This window comes from Dermacentor andersoni, unplaced genomic scaffold (assembly GCF_023375885.2).
Source record: "Dermacentor andersoni unplaced genomic scaffold, qqDerAnde1_hic_scaffold ctg00000079.1, whole genome shotgun sequence".
Classification (NCBI taxonomy): Eukaryota; Metazoa; Arthropoda; class Arachnida; order Ixodida; family Ixodidae; genus Dermacentor; species Dermacentor andersoni.
This window is the reverse complement of record NW_027314790.1, coordinates 142,507-168,548: the sequence shown is the minus strand read 5'-3', so window position 1 is coordinate 168,548 and position 26,042 is coordinate 142,507. Positions and strand designations below refer to the sequence as shown.

At 46.4% G+C, this 26,042-nt stretch overlaps 1 protein-coding gene across 1 annotated transcript in view; it reads left to right on the top strand.

The window, feature by feature from the left end:
* LOC126535746 (spastin-like) overlaps positions 1 to 26,042 on the top strand; it is a 43,387-nt gene that overhangs the window by 16,664 nt on the left and 681 nt on the right. Inside the window, exons 3-6 of the mRNA XM_072285829.1 lie at positions 3,744 to 3,929; positions 6,166 to 6,392; positions 9,181 to 9,260; positions 13,543 to 13,594. Coding sequence (XP_072141930.1) covers positions 3,744 to 3,929; positions 6,166 to 6,392; positions 9,181 to 9,260; positions 13,543 to 13,594 — 545 coding nt within the window. The remainder of the gene's footprint in view (positions 1 to 3,743; positions 3,930 to 6,165; positions 6,393 to 9,180; positions 9,261 to 13,542; positions 13,595 to 26,042) is intronic.

The following is a 26,042-nucleotide window of genomic DNA, read 5'->3' as shown; positions in this document are numbered from 1 at the left end:
GCCTCTTTACTGCATGTCTTTCCTCATCTGATTGTGTGTGGTAGGACTTGGCACTAATGACTTCCGTGTGAGCTGGTAGTCAGTTTGCATGAAGCGAAGATTTCATTGTTGAAAGCCTGCAGTACATACACACAGCACCTACTGTACCACTCACTGCACGGAAATGTTGTGAAGTGAAGCGTGCTGTGCAACTTTGTACAAGGGTGGCCCAGCTGCACCTGTGCATTGCTTTCACCAAACATTCAAAAACAAAATTGGTACGTAGTGGATTGCCGTGAAGTGCCATTGAAGCCCAACGCTTACCAGATTAGCAATGCGGCGCCATGTCACGTAAAATTATTCACAAATTTCTGCACGAAACGGGCCTCGCACCAAATTTGAGATTCTGATAGCTTTGTCTGGAGTTCTTATAATTCAATGTATCACTGCATAGCTTGCGAAAGGTACTGCAGATAGAAATTTTGAACTGATTGCTGCGTACCCAGACGTAAGCCTCTGTGGCCCGTAGACTTCTGTGGGCAGCATCATATTACTGGCTATCTCTGAGGCCCCAGTGCGACACATTCAGAGTAAAAGGGGGTTTTCAGCTGCTTAACCGGCACATTTAAATATGGACCTTAACTGTAAGCCCTTCATCAAACCACAATACTGGCACTTGACTGAAGAGAGTGCTGTGCTTCAACAATGCCCAGGGTGCCCCAATGCGCTCTTTGCCCGCTGTTGCGGACAGGAGGGGGCGACAACGGTGTCGTTTGCTACGGCGCGTACTATGTTCAGTCTCGCGCCACAGTACTGTGCGCCTAACACGCGAGGTGGTGTTTTTGTATATATACCTTGCTGCACCTAATAACAGTGCGAAACTTTTGAGAAGATATGTTGCGTTACGTTTTGCAGTTCAAGTTATCTGCCTGTCATCTTCGTCTTTCTGTAACTCGGAAGCAGCTCAATTTGGCTCTGGTGACTTTGTTTGTCGAGTGCATCAAAAAACGGCTGGCAGACAAAGGTTTTGTTTTCATTGACTGATCTGACGCTGACTACATCTACCGTTGATTTATGCCTATTTTTAACCTATGATTGGTTACTGAATAACACGGGTGCCTTCGACCTTTCTTTTAGAGTTTGACCAGGGGATTTGCCGTAAAGAATATGCATAAATGATTTAGTAGAAGTCAAAGTATTATCAAACACTTTACGCATTTCGAAACTTAGAGATTGATAATCGATTTTTAACGAGTGGTGGTGGTGTTGACGGTGGTGTTGACGGTGGTGTTGTTGGTGGTGTGTGGTGGTGGTCGTGTCGGTGCGGTTGACATCTGCAGCGCGGTACTTCGAAAGCGTGTGAATATTTAGTAAGGATTTTTGGACATCAGCAGCCCCTAAAAAAATGTCCCACCTCCAGCAAAGACAAAATTGTCAGCGTTGTTGACAGCCTGGCTCACAAATTGCGAAATGTTCTGCATGGTTGGTTCTGCATTCACAGGAGGAATTGTAACTGCGCTTAACTACCTATACTTTGACCTTTACGACCCCATTTGAAAACAAGAAGGCGGGCGAGTTATGGCGTGTTGGGTCCCATTGTCGCTCTGTCAATAGACGAGTCAAGCTAACTCGTGAGACACGAAGGCAGCACCACTTTTCTGTGCACTGCAAACAAAGGCTTATCTGCAAATTGCAATACTAAAAAAAGACCAGGAACTGTGCAGACAAGCAGGTCACGTGGACTCCTTACGCAGCCTAAATGTTTTTTTTCCGTTCGGGCTGGCAAAGGTTATTTTTGGTGACTTTTAGTGAATAAGTAAAAATGTAAATCAACGTTTAACGCAATAACATGGCTTGTTTTAGCCACTACGACAGGGAATCATTCCATCGGCAGGATTATCTCGATTCATATTCTAAGCGGTTGTATGTTCCGTTGTTCTTGTACCTCTCTGAGGGTGGTAAACATTCAATTAACTGCACAACTGATGCGCGCAAAGACAAGCAAAATCAAATATCTGCAGTGCGTTTAAAATGGTGCTCAACGGTCTCTGGTTAGGTACGTAAGCTAATCCTGCTTTATTTGTAGTAATAAACTCTAAGGCATGGACAGACCCACTTGACAAGTCTTTATGAGTTCGAGTAATACTAATTGAGTGCGATGGAGATCATCATCGAATCTCTTGGCATTCAGTTTGCACAGGACCTGTTGACACTAGATGCTCTCAAAAAAGTAGAGCGCAAGATTAAAGAAAAAATACGCGTAAAACAAGCAATCTTTGGTCCCACGAATATTCTGGACCAGGTAGATCGACAATATTGTTAGGTGAGAAGACGCAGATGAAAAGCTATATACAAGTATATTTACAACGTAATACGCCGCACTTGGACAAGAGGCAACAGCCCGCGCTAGCCTAGCAATAGCAATATTCCGTAGCAATATGAGCTAAAGAAATTGTAGCTGCAGCTGATCTTTCGTACCAGGGTCCTTCCATTAGTAATTCATATTCCACGGCGAACGTAAGTCTGAACTATGGAATTCCGATTAAAACGAATGTATCCGAAACAGATTTCTTTTACGTCTTAAGACCCCCCTGCAACAAAGTTCTCGATTCATTGGTACATGCACTTCGCTTATTTCTGGCATTTTCCTGCTGCACGCCCATGCAACGACTTGAGACGTTCGACTCAGATCTGCCTGTGAAGGCTTCGAAGCACACGGCACATTAGCATCCAATTTAGAGTCGCTGTTTCACGGTGGTAGAACTTGCACAATTATTTTGTCATCGTTCAGTACGGCACACTGCGACACCACGCTGTAGACCTCTGCTGTCTTCAAATGCAACAGTGGCTCACTGCAGCCTTTCAGGTCATCAATGGTATCCGCATATGAGCACGTTGTGATAGGCGGTAGGTTCAGGCTGTTCAGTTGTGGAGTCATCTGGGCTGCGGGGCACCGTTGGTACCATTTACGCGGCCTTTCAATAAGTTCACGAGAAGGACTTCCTGGAGCCTGCAGTGCGCTATCTTGAACGCAAAGTAAACAAACACACAATAGTGGAACGCTGTTCCAAAGGCAAACTCAAACAGTATGGTGAGAGTAGCGCATGGGTGGAGTTGCTGTGAAATAATCTCATGATCGCGATGTTGACGTGCCGTACAGTTCACGCAAAGCCTCAAATATAGGCATTGCAGTTAACTCTCTAGCCTAGTGCTGCGAACAAGGCAAGGCCTCGGCGACGGCAGTCTAACGTGCAATCTCTGATGCCATAATTGATGTCTCGGATCTCAGGCCGTACTTAGTGCCTTGTCAAGGGTGCCAGAGGAGGTAATGCCAGCGAGCCAGCGTAGGCTACATCCATGGAGTCCAGATAACCGAATGTAGAGCTGGCTGCTGTACGAAATATCGGTTGTCTTTACAAATGAACTCTACGAGGCCATTGGCAATTCCGCGATGCTGTATGAATTACCGTGTCGTGTCTCCTTTCTTGTCGCTGTCAAAATACGCGCTCTTCTGCTTAAAATGGCTTACCAACTCGTCCAAACATCCGTTTGAACGAATTAGTGATCACGTCCGGATTATCGGTGTCCGATATATTAGTCGGCACCCGTGTTAGCAATGTCGACATGCACGCACAAATGTAAGAACTGACAATTTACTTGACTGGCGTTTCGCATTGACATTTTAGTCAGCTTGTTAGAGTGATGGCATGTTGCCTGCGCTCTGTATTGCTGCTACATTTGTCTTGCATTTGTATGCTGCGCAGAAACAATGGTGAAGATACAACACCTCGGTGATCATCTGCCCTGGCATGCGGGCGTGGCCCGGCGCCAGGCCACACCAAAGCGGCGGCAGTGGGAAAAGGTAGCCCGGAAAGGCGCCGTCAATAGTGATGACGGCCCCTCGTGGCTAAAGAGGGCCATGAACGGCGTCAGAATGACCAGCCAGGCAAGTGGGACAGGCGGCGCATGTCACCAGCGCACTTGCCCAAGACACAACTTGGGGGTTTAGTGCCTTTGTTATGCAATCTGAACTGCCTGGCACCTGAAAGTAATTCGTTGCTTTGCAGCAGCAAAACACATGTCACCCTTCATTAGGAATGGTAAATGAGGCCTTGATAAGAAGTGGCCAGTGTTTGTGGTTCATTGGCAATGAAAAGAAATGAGTACTAGTGACCCGGTATAGGCGAGGTAATGTAAGGAAAAATGGCGATGCATTTAACATCTTTGCAGCGAGAGTGCCAGGCTGTTTCCACTTTTAACACTCAAATGTTGTTGGGTAGACAAATGCACTTTTGTATGGTCACCATATGAATGCAAGTTGCAACATGACTGCTGTAATACTGCTCTTGTGAATAGCTACCTAATTCCTCTGTATCACTAGCATTGTAAGAGCCTAAAGTGTTATCTGCCTATGCTGCACTGTCAAGCGCACCGTCGCTTGACTATTCTGGTCTCGTGCTAGACTTTTTATTTCATTGGCGCTGTAACAATGCCCAGCCATGTGGCAAGCACAGAGGCTCTCTCCCTGTCACCTGTATTACCATTAGAGCATTTCCTTGTTGTTACTTAGGTGTTCCCTTTACTAGTGGTCCATACTTGGACGCTACAAGGGAGTCCACCGTATTCCAGAGCTGTAGTAGTGCTGTAATGTGCAATGGGCATTCTCAATCTGGTGAATTCACATGTGCTGGTGCACACAAACGAAACCTATTTTCGTTAGAGAGCCTACGCTCATTACAAAGGACCCATGTACAACAGACTTTCGATTATAACGCGCCATACTTTCACATTAGTGTGCTCTACCTATCTCATTAATGCGACGAAGATCGCTTTTAACGGTCAGCACTACAACGAACTATCGGCTACAGCCAAAGAAATTAGCGGTATTGTTCTTCAAAATCGGCGGTATAAAACGGACTTTGCCGTGTCGATACGGCTCAATATTGTGCCAGTGAGGGAGGGGGTGGGAAGCAGGGCAGAAGTACGCCGTCTTTCCTGCGTGATGCACGGGGTTGGGGAGCGATGTGGTTCTGCTCTGGCGGCTGCTGTTAACGGTGCAGGCACTGTATATTGAAAGCGAACTGTGATGCGGACAAAGTGTACCCAGTGCCGCTAGCTTCGTAGGCCTTGAAGGGAGACAGCAGGAACGTGAATTCGCTCACTGTTGCTGCCATGTTTCCTCGCTCCAACGTTTCGGCAGTGACCTTCCGCGGTCATCGGGTGTGATGTGTTCTTCTTTACATGTGCGCACGTGACACCGTGCTTGTTAACATAGTTGGTAAGCTAATCTTTGCAACTTTACGGGCTATAAAACTACTCTCCTTACTTCGAATAGCCGTCTACTAATTTGCTACCGAAATCGATGCTCACCTTTAAGGTGAAACTGGCTTTATTTATTTATTACTTAGGACTTTCGTCACTATATTTTTACCGTTGTTACGCATCGCGACCAAAGATATGAAAGTGAGGCGTTTAGGATATTACGAACTTCGGATAGCACAAACATTTTTGTAGCAGTATCAGGGTCCATTCTAATGATAGCCGTGTATTTGTGGTAAATACGTTTGATATGTGATGTGCAGCCGTAGTGTTGCCCATTCACTCACTTCTTTCGAAGCAAAGGGAAATGTAACCTTCGAATGAAATGCTTGTTTCGTTTACCAGGGTGAGCAGCCGCCTTCACGGATACCGCGACCCGTCGGGAGGCACGGGCCAAGGTTCTAACTTTTCCGTCTAACTACTTTTCCGTCTAACTACTTTTCCGTCTAACTACTTTTCAGTCTAACTACTTTTCAGTCTAACTACTTTTCAATGTTAGTTTTCAGCGTTATTTTTCAGCGTTAGTTTTCAGCGTTAGTTTTCAGCGTTAGTTTTCAGCGTTAGTTTTCAGCGTTAGTTTTCTGCGGTAATGAGGGGGGGGGAGGGGTCAAACAGGTTGAACTAATGGAGCAACCGTGATGCGCCGGATCGTTGAAATGGAGGGTGAAAACCGAACGCATCTCGAGTTAATCGCGCGGGCACCTAATTGATGTCAAGACGCGTTCACGCCACTGGAGATGCCGATAACTACCACCATCCAAAAGGAGCGAGAACTGCAGCAAAATGTTGAGCGCTGAATAGCTGTCAAGTCTCAAATTGATTTGGCAGTGCTTTAGTAATGTTTGTGAGGTGTGGCGGCACACTTAGGAGGGGCATGCCTCTGTTTCGGGAAGGGCGCCGTGCCCCCTCCTTACCCCCCTTGGCCCGTGCCTGCCCGGCGGAGGCTCCTTCCGTGGCAAATAAGAGAGGCGAGTGTCGTATCAGCGCTGAAGGGTGCCGACTCTCAGCTGGCGCACATCATCCTGGAGGAGATCGTGGATGGCTGTCCCGAGGTGCTGTTCAGCGACATTGCTGGCCAGAAAGAGGCCAAGCAGGCACTCAGCGAGATGTTCATACTGCCTACAGATCAGCCATAGGTGAGTTGGCAGCGGTTATGTTACTAAGGATGTGGACAGCAGAGGTACTGCGGAATTTTGCTTGAACTGTTTGGCCGAACGTGCTAGTATAAATACGTACTATACCACGCACGAAAAATTGCGAAAGAAGATACATGCATTGTCATGTTATAAACCAACTAACGCCAACTAATTTTATTGTGCTAAACGCTCACCTGTTTCTAGCAATGTAAGGAATGAGTGTTATGGAGCAGCTGTGGGGCTCTTTGGTGAAAAGTGAGAATATGTGCCTCTGCTAGCATGTCAAATGAATCAAGGAATTGCACAGAAGAGTATTTACATCGTGTATTTACAAAGATAGTTATAGTTTTGTGCAACTTGGCTGACAGCTCATCAAAGGGCCACTTTCTCTTCTTTGGGTTGACTGTGCTCATCTTTGAAGAAACACACGTAGAATGAGTCTAGCAATATGTAATTGTGTCGACATGTTGCATTATGTAATTTCCTCCACATACACATTCCTTACGTGACAGCAGATTGGAAACTGCGCTACTTCAACATAGAGGTAGCCGTGGAATCCTACCCTCAGAGGCATGCAGCTGCAAACACCTGCTTACTACAGCCAGATGACTACGTCGGCACAGGGACCATCGCAAGGCTACTTAAGCAGGGTGCATCGCTGTGACGTGCAACTTGACGGCAGCGGGGCCGCTGAGAAGCACGCTCGCTAAAAGTTATCTCCCCGTTCATGCAGGTTTGGATTTTTTTACATATTTCAGCCTATTTCTTTCTGTGTTTTATTCTTGCTGCCTTTGCTGTTGCCATTATCTCTCCATGGTGTGCCTCATCTATGTTCTTGTTCGACTGCACTGATTGAAGTAGAATGACTCCCGGTCTAGATAACCTCTGGGAGGAACTTAACAACGAAGTCAAGGAAATAAAATAAATAATTGATAGACCTAAGAAAGGAACTCGGAGACATGAAGAAAAGTGGTGCTTTCTATGACAATGTATGAGAAAAAGGAGGAAGTGAATGAACGACTCGTAAAAGGAAATGTTGCGCTAAAGAAAGCATACCCAGCTGTAGAAAACCAATGCAAAAGTATGAGAACGATGCTAGAAGATTTGGAGCAGAGATTCGCAGGTAGTAAGCAGTATTCCAGGAAGTGCAATTTGGAGAGTAAAGGAATTCGGCAAGCAGATCATGATCTAATAAAGACTGTTTGTCGAATTGGCATTCTCGTTAATGAACCACTCATGCCAGATGAAATCGAAGTGTGCCATAGGGCTATGGGTCGTAACAATTCTAAGCACCAAACATAATTTTTCAGTTGAAAAGACTTGTATGAATAACGTGTAATGCACATCACATCGAATGCTTTCTTTTCGTCTACCATAAACTTGGCAGTAGTTCATCGCCCACCAGGTGGAAATGTGGATAACTTCTTTCTCTCAATAAAATTTTTGTTTAATTATGTAAAGCAAACCAGCATATGCTTGTTCAATGCGATGATCCCAGCCACGGCGGCCGCATTTCGATGGGGGCGAAATACGAAAAGACTGATGTACTTAGGTTTAGGCTCACGTTAAAGAACCCCAGGTGGTCAAAATTCCCGGAGACCTCCACTACGGCGTGCCTCATAATCAGAAAGTGGTTTTGGAACGTAAAACCACATATTTTATTGCGAAGCAATACTACATTAGGTCGCACTTCAGCCCGTTCCATGGCGAGGCGGTGGTAGGCACCATTGACCTTTAGCGTGACCTCGCTGCGTGACGCTACACCACGTGACCTAGAGTGACGGCACACCAGCTGTGTTAAAAACGGGGCTCCATCTCACGCCGTTGCGAGGCGAGGCGGTAGCCACCAACGGCGGCCTAACTCCCGCTCCTCTCACCAGGGGCGCTAGGGTCGGTGTGACGTCACACCAGCTGTGTAAAAACGGGGCCCCATCTCACGCCGTCGCGAGGCGAGGCGGTAGCCACCAATGGCGGCCTCACTCCCGCTCCTCTCTCCAGGGGCGCTACGATCAGAGTGGGCATATCTTACGACGCGGAGAAAATGGAGTGTTACCGCACCGTCGGCCAATCGATACTGGAAGATTTTGCAATGGGCACGCTGGTGAGGGAAATGTTTGTCGGCATACACGGATTCGACGGATGACTCCCTCTTAGATGATTCATTGTAAGCCGTAACACTAGCATAACCCAAGACTGCCACCAGCCATACTACCAGCTGATCCGAGAATAACACACTATTGCTTCGCAATCACCAGGCTTAACCAAGCTAAGCCACGGCCGTCTTTTCTCAATTATGACACACAACTTTAAAACACTTCTATACTCACATGGATTTAGTAATGTTATTTAAGACGCCACACGGACCACAGAATGGAGAAGTACCTTGATTTACCTTTTTAAAGCCAACCAGCCACCCGACACAGTTGACACTTGCTCGCGCGCTTGATGTAAGCAACGTTCTTTTTCATAGGTTTGCACGCTCAGGATTAAAGCCATTACTATACGTGTCTTTCTTAGCTTCTACTTTTTCAACCCGACGGGATGTCGTGTTGCAGAGACGCCCTCCAGGTAATTGCAGACGTGTTACATTGCTGTGGCTCAAAGTAGTCTTAGATGTCAACGTAGACTGCCTACAGAATAAGTCAGAATGGGAGCACACCCATACTACTCACGCAGTCATTGTAGCTTGCTCACGAAGACGCGTAAGCCACTTACATTCAGCTGAGTGTACTGCTCTCTTCTGCAGCTCCACACTGGTAGTGAAGAGCGGATTCTCGTAATGGGTGCCACAAGCAGGTCTCAAGAGTTGGATGCTGCTGCACTAAGGTGAGTACATAAATATCTTATCAGTGGCATCAGCACAGACTTATTTGAGAAATGGTGGTCTATAGTTACGTTAGCATCGGTCACTGCAGCGATGGAGTAGACGTAGAGCATCCAATTCGCGCGCAAGATGACCGTGGTTCAAATAACGGTGCCCCGCAATTTTCCGCCTGGAGGGCAGGCCTGGAGTGCGGCCTGATCCCGATGACCGGAAACGCACTCCCTCACCAGAGCAGCATTGGCCCACCCTGGTGCAGTACTTGGTCACAACTTCCTATATGAATACAAAAAAGAAACCCCGCAACTCAGTCCCCAGCAACTACGACGCAACTAGCCCCGGCGGCGGTCACACCGGTGACGTAAGAAAGGGTGATAAGAATCTCTGGATCCAGACAGGCACCATTAGAATCTCAACCTGGCAACGTTCAACCCTACAGCGTTATCTAGACAGGCCAGTCTAGCAGTGCTCTTGGAGGAATTACCGGGTATTAAATGGGATATAATAGGGTTCAGTGAAGTTAGAAGAAAAAATAAAGCATATACAGTGCTAAAAAGCGCGCACGTTTTATGCTACCGCGGCTTAGCGGAGAGACGAGAACCAGAAGTAGGATTGTTGAATAATAAGGATATAGCTGGTAACATGCAGGAATTCTATAGCATAACGAGAGGTTGGCCGGTCTTATAAAACATAATAAGAGGTACAAATTGAAGGTCGTACAGGCCTACGCGCCAACATCGAGTCATCATGACCAGCAAGTCGAAAGGTTATATCTGGAGATGGGTAATGTCAAAACGAAATACGCTATACTGATGGGCGACTTCAATGCCAGGGTCGGCAAGAACCAGGCTGGAGAAAAGTAAGTCTGTGGGCGAATATGACATAGCTTATAGGAAAGGCAGGGGAGAGCTAGTAAAGTCTGCAGAACGCAATAATTTGCGGATAATTAATACCTCCTTCCGCAAGCGATATAACCGAATGAGGACGTGGAAGAGCCCGAATGGAGAGACTAGAAATGAAATACACCTCATACTCTACGCAATCACTGGCATCATACAAGATGTGGACGTGCTCGGCAAAGTGCGCTGCAGTCACAGTAGGATGGTAAGATCTGGAATTACCCTAGACCTCAGGAGGGAACGGAAGGATCTGGTACATAAGAAGCCGATCAATGAGTTTGCGGTAAGAACGAAAATGCAGCAATTCAGGAGCAAGCTACAGAACAGGTATTCGGCTTTCACTCAGGAAGAGGACTTTAGTGCTGCAGCAAAGAACGACAATCCTATGTGTATCATTCAGGAGTGTACTAAAGAAGTCGGTGCCAATTTCATTAGACAGGATACCGGCAGGCTATCGCAGGAGACGAAAGATCTGATTAAGAAACGTCTCTTTTTGAAAGCCTCTAACCCTATAGCTAGAATAGAACTGGCAGAACTTTCCAAGTTAATGAACAAGCGTAACATAGCTGACATAAGGATCTATAATATGGATAGCACTCAGCATGTTCTCCAGAACGCAGGAAGCTTAAAGGCAGTAAAGAAACTAGAAATACGCAAGAATCAGGTGTATGCGTTAAGATGAAAAGCCGGCAATATCATTACTAATATGGATAAGGTAGTTCAAGCGGCTGAAGGGTTTTACAGAGCTTTACACAGCACCAGTTGCACCCACGACGATAATGGAAGAGGGAATAGTGTAGAGGAATTTCACATCCCACTAGCGATGCCGGAAGAAAAACAGAAAGCCTTGGAAGTTATATAAAGGGGCAAGGCAGCTGGAGAGGATCAGGTAACAGCATATTGTTGAAGGATGGGGGGAGATTGTTCTAAACAAACTGGCCACCCTGTATACGCAATGCCTCAATACGTCGGGCATACAGGAATCTTGGAAGAACGCCAACATAATCTTGATCCATAAGAAAGGGGACCTACAAAGTATTTACTAAAGTAATCGCATTTAGTCAGGAACACCTTAGACTTCCGTCAACCAAAGGACCAGGCAGGATTTTGTAAAGGCTACTCAACAATAGACCACTTTCGCGCTATCAATCAGGTGATAAAGAAATATGTGGAATATAACCAACCGTTTTATATAGCCCTCATTGATTACGAGAATGCGTTTGACTCAGTCGAAACCTCAGCAGTCATGCAGGCATTTCGAAATCAGGGTGTACACGAGCCTTATGTAAAGATACTGAAAGATATCTATAGCGGCTCCACAGCCACCGCAGTCTTCCTCAAAGAAAGCAACCAAATCCCAATGAAGAAGGGCGTCAGGCAGGGAGATACGATCTCTCCAATGCTAGTCACAGCGTGTTTACAGGAGGTATTCAGAGACCTGGATTGGGAAGAATTGGGGATCAGAGTTAATGGAGAATACCTTAGTAACTTGTGATTCCCTGATATTACCTTGCTTAGTAACTCAGGGGAACAATTGCAATACATGCTCACTGACCTGGAAAGGCAAAGCAGAAGGGTGGTTCTAAAGTTAATCTGCAGAAAACTAATGTCTCGGACAAGAACAGCAGTTTACGATATGTAGCGAGGCACTGGAAGTGGTAAGGGAATAGATCTGCTTAGGGCAGGTAGTAACCGCGGATCCGGATCATGAGACTGAAATAATGAGAATAAGAATGGGCGGGGGTGCGTTTGGCGGGCATATTCAGGTTATGAACCGCAGGTTGCGAGTATCCCTCAAAAGAAAAGTATAACAACTGTGTCTTCCCTTTATTCAGGTACGGGGCAGAAACCTGGAGGCTTACGAAAAGGGTTCTCCTTAAATTGAGGACTACGCAACGAACTATGGAAAGAAGAATGATGGCTTTAACGTTAAGGAAGAAGAGCAGATTCGATGAGGGAAGAAACACGAGTTAATGACGTATTAGTTGAAATCAGGAAATGGGCATGGGCAGGACATGTAATGCGGAGGAAATATAACCGATGGTCATTAAGGTTACGGACTCGATTTCAAAGGAAGGGATGTATGTGTAAGAGGATTGCATGGACAACATGGCCACCATTAGCACATGACCGGGGTTGTTGAATTATGGGAGGGGCCTTTGCTCTGGACTGGGCGTAGGCAGGATGAATATGAGTTATCTTCGGTTGCTACCAGTGTTACGTTTAGCATACGACGCGCGGTATAGCCGGCGCGGACGCAACGGACGCCGGGGCTTCGTTCAAAGCGGCGGACATTTTGGCCCGTTCAGCGCTGCCGCAACGCCTCCCCGCCAAGCGCGTCCAGGCATGTTTCAATGCCACGTGTCTTCGGGTGCGCGTGTGTGTGTGTGTGTGTGTGCATGTTGGTGCCCACGCTTGTCAAAGCGTGGCAGCCGGGGAGAGGAGCTCTCCCAACTGTGAAGCGAGGAGGTCTGACCGGCGCCGGCCCGGCGGATGCGTCACCTACTCGTCCCAACGTGCCCGAGCGGCGCCGTCACGTGCGCCTCTATCGAGGCGTTCCCTCATGCCCTCAACTCCGAGAGTATAAAAGCAGCTGCCCCCCGGACGCCGAGAGAGGCTCCGATTTCTTCTGTTGAGTAACGTGCTCTCCCTTTTCTCCACTTCGGTTGGCCTGACCGGCCGCTCTTTTGCGATGCTAGAATAAACAAGTTGTTCTGTTAGCAGTCGACTCATGCTTTGCCAGGACCTTCGGATGCTTCCAGTTGTGCCCCAGGCCGCCAGGCCAACGCTACCCTTGGGGCTTACTACCCATATGCAACAACTCGTGCCAGCGGTGCGATTGCAACACCAGGTGGAATTCAAAACGAGATTAATGCTGCTGGCAAATACCATAGCCGTGGTGAGAAGTCCCAGCAGGAACCGGTTCATAGTCACATTTCTAGTCAGTCCACATCACGAAACTGACCTAGTGAGCTTAATACCCTCCCTGTTTGCTTTGGTTACCTTGTCAGGAGGTAACAGTGGCAGTGAAATTCTTCTGTAGGCTGTTCTTTTTCTTCTATATTTCAAATTGTATCGCAGCAGTATAGGTGATCCAAAACAAGCCCCTACAAGAATCATAAGGCAATACAAAAAAAGAGTTACCAGTCCCAATAAGAACCAAGCTTGTGCTTCTTTATTTAAAGCAACACGGTTAGGGAAGCGCGGTTTAACAAAATTATCATCCTTGCTATATCCCATGCATTATTTATGGGTAAGGTTAGCATGGGTACCTAAGCAACAAATGCAACAATGGGTACCTAAGCAACAAATCTCAAAGTGGAAGGTGCTGCAAATGTGAACTGAAAATGGCCATGCGTGATGGTGTTATCTGTATTACTCTTTGCAGGCATTTTAAGAAGTGGGTGTATGTCACGCGTCTGGACGTGAACACGCGGATGGTACTCCCAGAAAAGCTGCTGAGTAAGCACAGAGAGAGAGAGAGAAGGGAAGAGAGAAAGGCAGGGAGGTTAACTAGACTGAGTCCAGTTTGCTACCCTACACGTGGGGAGGGGAATGGGGAGTGAAAGAGGGAGAGAGAGAACTTAGGTATAGGATGTCTACAGTCTGGCACTCAAGTCTGTTTCCCTCAGGTAGCGAAAAAGCGCTCGAACTGCTTTCTGGGCCAATGAACTATGAGGCCAGGCCCCCAAGATCTTCGCTTCCGAAAATAGCCTGTCATCCAGTCTATTTAAGGCACACTGGAGAGTCTCGCGTTGATTATCGAAGCGAGAACAGTGGCACAGAAGGTGACTGATGGTCTCTTCACACTTGCACTTCGCGCACATTGGTGAATCCGCCATTCCAATTCGATAGCTGTAGGAGTTGTTGCATGCTACTCCTACCCACAGCCGACACAGCAGTGTTGCGTCACGTCGTGGAAGGTTCGCTGGTAATGTAAGTTTCAGTGATGGGTCGAGGCTGTGTAAACGACACTTAGAGTTCTGAGGTGTATGCCAGCAACCTAACGTGATTGTACGAGCGAGACTGCGAAGCTCTCTTGCAGCGTCGACTCTGGATAAAGGTATAAGGAGTGTCAGTGAGCCAGCCTGGGCACGTCGGGCAGCGTCATCGGCGAGGTGATTACCAACGATGCCACAATGTCCCGGCAGCCACTGAAATATGATATTATGTCCTCTTTCAGAAGAGCAATGGCAGGTTTCGTGGATTTGTGACACCAGCTGTTCATAATTGCCACGTCGTAAACTTCTCAAGCTCTGGAGGGCTGCTTTCGAGTCACAAAATATTGTCCATTTGTTGGGCGGTTCTTTTTCAATGTATTCGACAGCAGCGCGAAGAGCGGCCAGTTCAGAGCCTGTAGATGTCGGTACGTGTGATGTCATAAACTTGATGACGACCGATTGAGATGGTAGAACAACGGCGCCCGTAGAATTTTCCGAGACGGAACCATCCGTATAAACATGAATTCGGTTAGAGTATGAACAATGCAGAAGTTCCAATGTGATCTGCTTGAGAGCCGCGGTGGTCAGGCTAGCTTTCTTCACTATTCCTGGAACAGCAAGGTACACAGGAGGCTTCTTCAAGCACCACATAGGGGATGGCGTTCTTGTTGCGGGTGAGTGCCTCAAAGACAAAGAGTGCCGGTTAGCCGCAATTGATCTGGAGAACGCTGCCCTGGGTCTTTTCTCAGGCAATCGAGCGAGATGGTGGTCAGGGACTCGGGATATATGGCGAACATGCACCCGGAGCGCGTCGATATCTATATAGGTCCTTATTGGGTGGTCTCTCGCGGTGGCAATTGTTGCCACGGTTGAAGCATTTCGAGGTAGCCCCAGACATGTTCGAAGGGCTTGGCCTTGAATGCTCTGTAGGACATGGATGTTAGTTTTGTTAGCGTTCGACAGCACTGGTGTGCTGTATCGCAAGTATCGTAGGAAGAGCGTCCTGTATAGTTGAAGCATAGATGCCACGGATGTGCCCCACGTTTTACCGGCGAGAAACCTTAGTATATGCGAGATAGAAGTAAGCCTCTTCTTCAAATATGTGATGTGGGGGCTCCATGAAAGGTCTCTGTCTATAATAACGCCTAGGAATCGGTGAGTTTTTGCGTAGGAAATTGGTTGGTGGTCAATAGAAATGGGGTACCAGGTCATGGGCTTGTGGGTAAACGCGACTAAGGCGCACTTCTCGGTCGAAATGCTGAGGCCTTGCGCACGCAGTAAGCACAATAGCCTGCTGTCTCTAGTCGAGCTGAAGTACTTGGGCAGGTATGTACGGTGCGGTTATGCTTTCTTTAGTGTTGCCTCAGTTGGCTAGGGGTGTGCAAGTATTGTCAAACGAATCGAACATTGCCTTATTCGATTCATAGTTCCCATTGAATATTCGCTTTATCTAAATACGAATATTTGTTGGAGTCGTTTTCTCAAAATATAAAATGTGAAGTTTGCCCGATCAAACTTAGATTTCGAGCAAAAGTACAACAATTGTCATCCCCAAGGGATGAAATTGATATAGTATACACTATTGTATACTATAGGCATAAAGCATGAGGACTTGCATAGTGCCGCGAGCTAGGACACTCAATGAGCCGTACTTAACGTCTATCTGGCGATCTCTCATCCTTGCAAAGAATTTCTTGCGATAAAATAAGAACACAATGAGAACAATATAAAGTTTCAATTTGCCCAGTATCAGCTTTGTTTGATTGAAGTTCACTAGAAAACGTGATATAATTTCGTAAAATCATTATGTAGTCAATCGTTGTGTTAGGTGGAGTACATTTTGTTGTAGCTTAGGTCACAATGCGAGCATGCATGTGTACTGACCTAAGTGAAATGCGAACATGCATGCGTACTGACCTTTAGGTGCACGTCAAAAAGCCCCATGCGGTCATAATTGAGTCCCCCACTACGACATGCCTCTAACATGTCCACGTTTTGCCATGTACAATTTCAGATTTTTTTTTTTGATGGGTGGGTGCAACAGGAAGAAGCTGAATATATGTTATAATACCGAGAGCGACCCAGTTGTCCAACGCTGTTTTTCAAAAAAAAAGGCAACACCCCAGCTCATGGGCGAAAAAGTAGCACAGGAAAAAGGGTGATGGCTATGTACAGATCAAATCGACTAAGTACGCTAATAGTGCTTACACAAACTTCCCCCCGTCATGGAAGTGACCAGCCTGGCCGCAGATTAGAGATAGCGTAAACGGGGAGTGAAGGGCTTAATCCGCGAGACGTGAACAATTTCGGCATTCCGGCGTCGCTGGTCAGTGACGGAGTGTGCTGGCGGGACGAGATAGTTCACTGTAGTTGTTTGCTGCACAACGGTGTATGGGCCAATGTACCGTTGCAGGAACTTCTCACAGAGGCCTGGAGTGCGGACTGGAGTCCAAAGCAGGACTTGGTCTCCAAGGTGAAAACGTAGGTCGCGGCGGTTGTTCTCGTAGCGACGTTCGCGCTCAGCTTGGGTAGCTTCTGTATTTTGCTGGGCGATTTGACGGCAATGTGGAACTCGGGCACCAAAATATTCTGGAAGCGACGCGTCAGGCGAAGAAGGCGCTAAAATGAATTCTCTGTCGAATATGGTCGAAGGAGATCGTCCATACACAACGAAGAAAGGGCTGTAGCCCGTAGTCCATTGAGTAGCTGTATTATATGCGAATGTCACAAAAGGAAGAATTTAATCCCAGTAGTGTGGTCAGGACGCATGTACATGGAAAACATCAGACAGCGTACGGTGGCAGCGCTCAGTAAGGCCATTGGTTAGCGGATGATAGGTAGAAGTAGATTTGTGGACGGCATTAGTGGCCCGAAGAACTTCCTCGAGAACTTGTGAATTGAACGCCTTGCGACGGTCACTGAGAAGAACGCGAGGAGCCCTGTGGCGCAAGACGATGGAGTGCAAGAAAAAGTCGGCGACCTCAGAAGCGGTACCAGATCGCAGAGGGGCAGTCTTGGCATATCTTGTTAAATGGTCGACCGAAGCGACAATCCAACTGTGATGGGAAGGCGTCAACGGCAAGGGACCATATAAATCAATACCAACAAATTCAAAAGGTGCGTCAGGGCAAGGGAGATGTAGTAAACCGGCAGGAGGTAATGTCGAGCGTTTGCGGCGCTGACATGACGCACAAGAGGCAATGAATTTCGCCACCGTTGTGAATAAACCAGGCCAGAAGCAGCGGGTCTTTATGCGGTCATAAGTCTTGTGGAAGCCTAAGGGGCCAGCCGGTACGTCGTCGTGAAGTGCCTCTAATACCCGCAGGCGAAGGCAGCGAGGTAGAACTGGGACCCACCGGTGACCTATTGGGTGGAAAACGTAGCGGTGTAGCACGCCACCTTCAAGGTGGAATTGTCGAAGTTGGCGTCACAGGCGGCTCTTCGGTGTTTCGGCGAACCCACTAAGGCGATCAATGAGAGCTCGACAGTAGCAGTCGGTGCGCTGAAGCGAGACGAAATCGGAACGTGATGAAAACGTAACTTGGTCCAGGGGCGCTATCGAGAGCTGGTGTGAGGCAGGCGTAGCATCGGAACCACGTGGTGAGGAAGACGACGGCGCGTTACCGGGAGAGAGCGAGAGTGGGCAGCGAGACAATGCGTCTGCATTGTCTTGTACATTTTCCAGACTAATACATTATTGTAAAGTCATATCGCTGCAAGCGGAGTATCCAGCTTCCTAAGCGTCCTGACATGTTTTTCATTGATGACAGCCAACACAGAGCATGATGGTCGGTGACGATGCTAAAGTGGCGGCCGTAAAGGTATGGGCGAAATTTTTGAATCGACCGAACGATAGCGAGGCACTCTTGCTCTGTAATGGTGTAGTTCCGCTCAGCTGGAGAAAGTGTTCGGCTGGCATATGCTATGACTTGCTGTTTGGAGGCAGCATTACGTTGCAGAAGTACTGCGCCAATACCTTGTGCGCTTGCGTCAGTATGGAGTATGGTGGGAGCTCGATTATAGGAGTGGCGAAGCAGTGGTCTGGAAGTAAGATGTCACTTAACAGATTGAAAACCCAAGTCACAGTCTCTAGTTCACGTGAAAGATGCACCATTAACCAGTAGAGTGTGTAGAGGAGCTGCTATTGCAGCAAAGTTGCGTAGTTGCGTATAAATCGACGAAAATATGACGCCAAGCCGAGGAAACTACGTAGATTTTTCTGTTGCGGGGGGCGAGGAAACTGGAGAACACTAATCTTTTCGGGGTCTGGGTGCATGCTATCTTTTGAGACGACGTGGCCCAATACGTTAATTGTCGTGCTTGCAAATTTGCATTTTTGTATTGATCTGGAGGCCTGCATTTGCAAGGAACTTGAGAACTTCGTCTAAGCGATGATATTTGGTGAAGTCAGATGAAGAGGTGACGGTATCGTTCAGACAACAGAGGCACGTCTTCCATTTTAAACCACGAAGTATATTGTCTGTCATGCGCTCAAATATGGCAGGAGCATTACAGAGGCCAAAAGGCATCACGTTAAATCCATGAAATCCGTCTGGTGTAGCGAATGCGGTCTTTTCTTTATTAATCGCGTTCATCGGAATTTTGCCAATAACCTGATCGAAGTTCAAGGTTGGAGAAATACTCCGCCCCTTGTAGTGTCTCCAAAGCGTCGTCAATTCCAGGTATTTGATATACGTCCTTACGTGTGATCTCATTGATAAGCGAACGCATAAGCGACCGGAGCCATCGTTTTCATTACCAGAACCACGGGAGAAGCCCATGGGCTAGATGAAGGTCGTATTATCTTCCGCGCAAGCATGTCAGCAACATGTTTTTCAATGACCATTCGCTCAGACAGCGATACACGATAGGGGCCTGGTCGTACTATAGCGGAACCATTGGTTTCGATGCGGTGTGTAGCCGCAGAAATTTGGCTCAACACAGGAGAACATCTATCGAAACAGCGCATGTGCTTCGCCAAGACCACCAGTAAGGCTTCGCACTGCGCGGCTGTTAGGCCAGGACCAAGAACGCCTGGAGCAAGGAAAAAGTCACGCAAACCTGAGGTTGGTGCTGGCGATGAAGAAGGGCAAAGTGTGACTATAGAGATAGGTTGAGTGTCAGCGAGGGTTGCCAGTCATCCCTTTGGGCAGCATCACAGGATCTGCGGTCATGTGGCAAGCAGACAGATGGGCGCGGCCACGTGAAAACCGGACGAGACAGGTAGCAATGAGAATTCCGCGGGAAGTACCGCGTGAACAAGGGGCGACTAGGGCGTCCGCGTCGGCGATATGGCTAGATGTTATGGCTACAACGTCTTCGTTACCGGGACGCAGGACGTAGTCTGCAGTCATGGCGAAAGTCACGCATGAAAGTGAAGAGTGTGTAACAGGTACAAGCGCTGTATCCATGACATGGACAACTTCCTCTCGACATGAAATGATGGCTGAAGCAGAATGTAGGAAGTTCCAACCCAGTATAAATTCATGGATACACGTCGGAAAGATGAGCTCAATATGGTGGCTTATGCCGTCGTTGAGAACACGAGCAGTACTGTCCGTCGGGGTGAATGAATGCCTTATTAGCACCACGCAAAATAGGTCCAACATAAAACGTTTTCACTATCTGGAGCTGGGAACAGATCACTACGAAGAACAGAAACGGTGGCCCCGGGATCGATCAGAACTGACTCGGAAATACCTTCGACAGGTACAGAAAGCATGTTGGCGAGGCGAACAGGACGAATTTTCGAAGACCGATAGAAAGCAGTTTTCTCTCCAAACACTGCAACAGTTAGTTTTCTGAGTGCTGGTCAACAAGATGGGAAGTAGGGTGAAGCAGTGATGTAGAGCACCGGTAAGGTGATGGAGAACGCCGTCGGCCCGAACGGGAGCTATGGGGTAGGTTGGGAGCAGTTGGAGGAGACGGAGAACGCTGTTCAGGGAACGAGTACAATCCGGGATAGTAGATGTCTGGTCGGCGAGTGCGGTGTCTCTCGTGCTCAGCATAGCCTCGTCTTTCATCCTGCTGTGGACGGCGGCGGAAGCGGGATATATGGCCGCGTATATGGCCGCGTACTAAAAGCAAACCGGACGAGGTGAACGCCACTGAGGGTAGGATGGCGCAGCAAGTGCTCTTGTTCCCATCGAAGCCAAATGGTCATAGGAAACGTCAGTAGGCACGGAGGTCACGGTAAGGGTGCGTAGCGAAGCAACATACGCGTAGGTAGGTGTGGGGCGCGCTACTGGAGCGAGATGCGTCGTGGGTGTAGTCATCGCTGTCAACTCTTGCTTTACGACCTCGCGCAAGTCGATGGTAGGTTTGGGGCACAGGCAGCAGCTGCACGTCTTTGGTCTCGTATTTGAAGCTCTTCGCGGATGATGGTGCGGATAAAAGCACGTAGATCTGGGGAATGGGGAACCCGACGATTGCTGCTGTCATGTTGAGAACGAATAGACTGCAGCTCCTCTAGGCGTTGACACGATGAAGGGATGTCTTGGACAGAAGCCGGATTTTGCACGTTAAAGGCATTGAACGCGACAGACCCAATGCCTCTTAATATGTGGCGAACGCGGTCGGCTTCCGTCATGCTAGGGTTGGCACAGCCGCACTGAGTGAAGACATCCTCTATGTATAAGGTGTAAGACTCTTGTGAAAGTTGGAGGCGCGTGACCAGCTTCTGTTTGGCGACTTCTGCACGACCAGACGAGGAAGCGAGGATTTGCCGCAGCTTGGAGGCAAACGTGGACCAATCCGTGATGTCGGATTCGTGGTTGATATGCCACGTCTTTGCAAGACCGGTCAAGAAGAATACGACGTGCCTCAATTTCTGGGTGTCGTTCTACTTCTTGCAAGAAGTCACGTGGTCGTAGTGGTCAATCCAATCATGGACGTCATCACCGCGGAGTCCCGCAAAGACGGAGATCGCATTGAGGGTTCGTCACAGTCCAAAAGGGTACCGCAAGCGGAGTCGTCCGTGTGGTAGGGCTAGAGGCGCCGGAAGGGCCGGTGTTGGAAGTGTCCATCGTTGTAGGGGTAGCCGGGCGCAGGCGGCGACCGGAACGTAGCGCCAGGGAGGACGGGAACGCGAGAGGACGTCGGGATCTTGACGTACCTCCACCATTTTATAATATCGAGACCGACGAAGTTGTCCAGCGCTGTATTTTCCCAAAAAAGGCAACGCCCCAGCTCATTCGCGGAGAAGTGCAAGAACAGGGAAGATGATGATGGCTATGTACAAATGAAAACAAAGAAGTACGTTAGTAGTGCTTACAATATTTAAAATTAGCAAACTGAAATATATAAACAAACTAAAATAAAGTTCTTAAGTGCACGGTCCCCCTGAAATTTTCAAGAGTTACTTATTGAGGCCTCTGACATATTGTTCTGTCTGTTTGTTCTGTTAGGCAGACTTCTGAGTTGGGCTCTGAGTTAAGCAAAAAGTGAGCGAGGAGGTGCGAGGTTTGCTGCTCAGAAGGAAGGAGCTTGGCATGCAATGTACTACAGTACGGCTACAGCACAGTACATTGCATATACTGCTGGGCTTGTCTCTCTTTGCCATGTGCCTTCAAGCTGTGCGTCGCTATACATGATCATGGCGATAGCGACCACGGATTTGTCAGCAGTGGTTACGGTGAGCAGTATTTGCGTTCGAAAGGTGCTAGGCATGTGCAATGTCACAATGACTTCAGAAGCCATTGAGGAATGATTGCGTTTCTGTGAAGCCTGCGCACGGGTGTCAAACATGCAGGCTACGTCGCGTTGACTGGATGAAAATTTTCAAGTTTATTTGAAAGTTTATTTCACATAATGAACGTATACAATGGCAAATAACACACTTTCGGGGCCCAACAAACTTGTTAAGGGGTGCCTACCAATTGTTACTAGGAAAAAACATTGCTATGGCAGGTGTTTTCTTTTGTACAGTAAAATAACATAAAACTAAGATAGCTGAATAAGTAAAACAAGAAAATACAGCAGTAAAAAATTTTCACAAATGACATAGTTTTCTAACATTCTTTCTTGTTACGTCATCGAAAACATCGGCACAGGAAAAGAAAAGTAAAAAAAGAAACGTGAGGAGATGTGCAAGCATGCGCAGTGTTACGCATTGTTAATAATTCAGTGTTTTAATTGTTGAAGAAATGTGGGCAATGTTCTTAGAGTGGTTAGGTCACTCTCAAGCTTATTCCAAACGGAGGATCCTATAAATCCTAGCGACGGCAATTAGAATTTACCTCAGCCAATAAAAAACGACAGCGAGATGGGTTCCCAACATTGCGAAGTGAGGGATGGAGCGAGACTGTTGTCAAGGCTAGTTTTTCATGAACTGTTCGATGCATCACGGAAGCGATGTTGTGTGTTCTCAAATCGTAAATGCGTAGGGTGTTCAGGGTTTTAAATAAATTTTCACTCTTACTATGCATATTGTTGGGTGCTCAAATGCGATGATCCCTTTTCTAAAATGTAAACACCGGTGACAGATGAGTTTTGTATGTGAACCCCAGATCGCTAAGCAGTAATTAATGTGAAAGTGAACAAATACGTATAGAAGAATTATAAGTATGTGGGGAGGGAAATAGTGTCGACATTTCGACAGCTCATGCAAGCCATATGAAGCCTTATGAGCTACAGAACGCACATGCAGGTGGAATTTTAAATATTTATCGATAACAGCAAGAAACTTTGTCTCACTAGATTGTTTTATCGGATGGTTATTGTAAACGACATCTCAATGAATAGTCTTTTTTTTTTCCTTTTTTTCAGAGTGAAATAAGATAAAAAAGCTCGTTGTTGCTTTCAGATGGAGGGAATTCAGTGTACACCAACGGTGCAATATTTGTAATTCAGAGTTAAGCTTATTAATTAGGTTACATTCTTCACGATCAGCTATAGTTAGGTTAGTATCGTCTGCATAGAGTACAGCGGCAGCACACACAAGCTGCGAAGGCAAGTCATTTATATATTGTGAAAAAAATGTCCAAATATGGATCGCTGGGGAACGCCAAGTTTAATAACGGTGCTGTTGGACATAAAATCACCTAGTTGAACAATTTGTTGCCGATTTTCTAAGTAACTGTGAATTAATGCCAAAGGTATTCCATTAATTCCGTAACAATTTATCGCTGAATATAAAAGGATTCAGAGAATCGAAAGCTTTCGCAATATCTATGAAGAATCCCGCGACTAAACACTGTCTGTTTATTTTGTAATTGAGTTTGTAAATGTTGAGGCTGCAGTTTGTGGGGAAGGGCCGTTTCTAAAACCAAATTGGTGCCGAGAAAGAACGTTGTACTTGTGCAGGTAGTCATTAAGGCGCCTCGTAACTATTTTTTTCGGGTATTTTGCTGAAGAACGGAAGCACTGAAATTGGAATGATCTCTTGCTACCTAGTTCGTTGGTGAAAGAATATTCTGTTTGTGCGCATGGTAAAGAAAATGATGCCTACTCTGATGAAGATATTGGTCTCGTGCAACTGCCATGTGAAGAAAGTCGCTTGGCCCTTATCACTGCGAGTGCTAATATTTAATGGGATGATATGACTTGCAGCTTCCATGCTGATTTTATGTGAAATTGATGTGGTATTCAGGGATTTACAGTAAATTAAGGCGTATTGACCTAGTTATGTTTCGATACTCAGTGAATGTGGATACTTCGTCCTGCTCCTTGGAATCTGAATTATTTCTTTAAAGACGAGACAAATAAATACCTACAAAATGTTCATTTTCTATCGAAATGCGTAAAACTTAAGATTAAGCGTAATAAGCAAAGAAATATATTTTGCCGTAAGTTTGTTAGCAAAGTGCGGAACACCAGGCAAAAAATTGAAACTGGGCTTCACCTCAAGCCACCTATGGCTTCGATTGGAATTTCTAGACAGCTCTTGTCATATTTGAACCACGTGCATATAGCATAATTATACTCTTTAACCAGGATTACACACGTAACAATAATCGCACGAGAAATCAAGATGCATCATGCACTAAAAATTTACGAAACATTTGAATAATTCCTTAAGGGATATAGTGAAGTTGACGGATCTTAGCTGGTTAGTTTGAAAGCGATATATCCAGTTAACATAAATTTTGATGATTGCATTTGTTCCGACATGTGTGCCATGAAACTTGAAGCAAAAAACGCACTATTGTACCTATTTCTTGCCAAGCGCCCATATTATGAAACCGAAATTTGTCCCAACTGAATACAACTTGCGACCTCGCCGGCAGCAGTTTGTAAATTGCAATATGCGCCGTCATGAGTTGCACTAATTAGATAGCTTCTGGTAATTAGTTTTACTTAAACCGGTGGTTACACTTTTAAGTAGTTGTTTGAACTAGAGGAAGATGTGAATGGAGTAAACTTACTAACGAAGCCCTTTTAGTGCCAGGCTTACAGCTGTTTGACTTATAAATTTAGCAGTGATTTTTCCCATATGTGCTACATTTGAAATGTTTGGTTCTGTAGAAGCGTTGTGTTTCTTGGACAAAATATGTACTCGTATTCCCTGTTTCCTTCTTAGTGAATTTGCAAGACCCAGCTCACGTTAATCTACCCTGCATAAACCCAACATAGAGGAGGCAGTATTTATGAATAAGTGGTCCGATTTCTTGTGAGAGTAGTGTCCGCCGCTTTTGTAATCCAATATGAAGACTACAATTAAGCTATCTATCGTCGCGAATTTTCGTAAGTCATGTATGGTATAAGAAGACTCGGTATGGAATTCAGTAATTTATTACTGCGCTTATCACATAGTGCAATATGGTTGGGTAGGATAGGTGTATTAATTCTGGTGACCACAACAAAATAGTGGTTTTTTGTAGGTCTCGCAGAAAAAATTTCGCCACTACGAATAACATTCCCGCAAATATTGCAGCATAGCAACTTGCACAAAACGAAGTGCTCTTTCCAACAACACATGTTCAAACCAAAAAAAAGGAAATATTGGATAACCTATTACAATTCTAAAAGTCGCCGTTTTTGTGGCCAGTTGATAAAAGCAATAAAGAAGGCATACCTACAAAAGCATTGGTAGCAAAGAAAATTCAGAATATACATTTGATAAATATATTACCTAGGAATAACGACTGAAAGAGTGCTTGGTACACTCTATTTGTCGGATACAAAAAATAAGACCACGAACAACTTCATTGCTCCTGCCATACGCTGAAGCAGTTTCTGGATATTCTGACGCATAGATGCACGTATAGTCGCACAATACGTTTTGTTTCAGCTTTGCGGCCCTCAACACATTTTACGCTTGCAACTTTTCGGCATCTTCTGATGCAAGTCCCATGAGAAGTTCAATAATTATCACCAATTCATCAGAAGTTACCTCTTCCAAGAACCCAGCTTCTCAGCGTTGCTGAGCTACTCCAGAATATGCATCCAATCATATTTGTTTCTATTTATTCAAGTGGGTTTGTCTCCTCCGTAGTCAAGACCACAAAAAAGCCCCCGCCATTGTACACTGTTTTGCGTTGCTCTGTAAAGCGGGGCTTAGCTGTACCTGGCGCTGCACTCTTGGTGTAAATTTGCTGCCGGTGGCAGCGCATCCTGACCAGTCGAAGTACGCACCCTGTATATAACCGTTATAACGCTCTGGTTCCACACAAGGATTGGCAGATAAGCGCGCACAATAAAGACCACTGAAGGCCATAAACGAATATCCCCGAATGAATAGCTGAGGAAGCACAGGGCTAACTTAAGACATTATGGCCGTCGGAGTTTGAATATGGTTTGCTGTTATCTTCAGACTGATTATTGGCGTCCTAACTAAATTCTACTACGCGTGTAGCATAGTTCCGTGTGGAACGCTTCTGTCGCTGCATAGTTGTGCCACACGCCGATGCCATGAAAGCAACTTTCGATACACGCATAGTAACACCGACAGCACCTGGATTTTGCAGAAGCGAAATGAAAATTCCTTGAAACAAACTATAAATGCCAA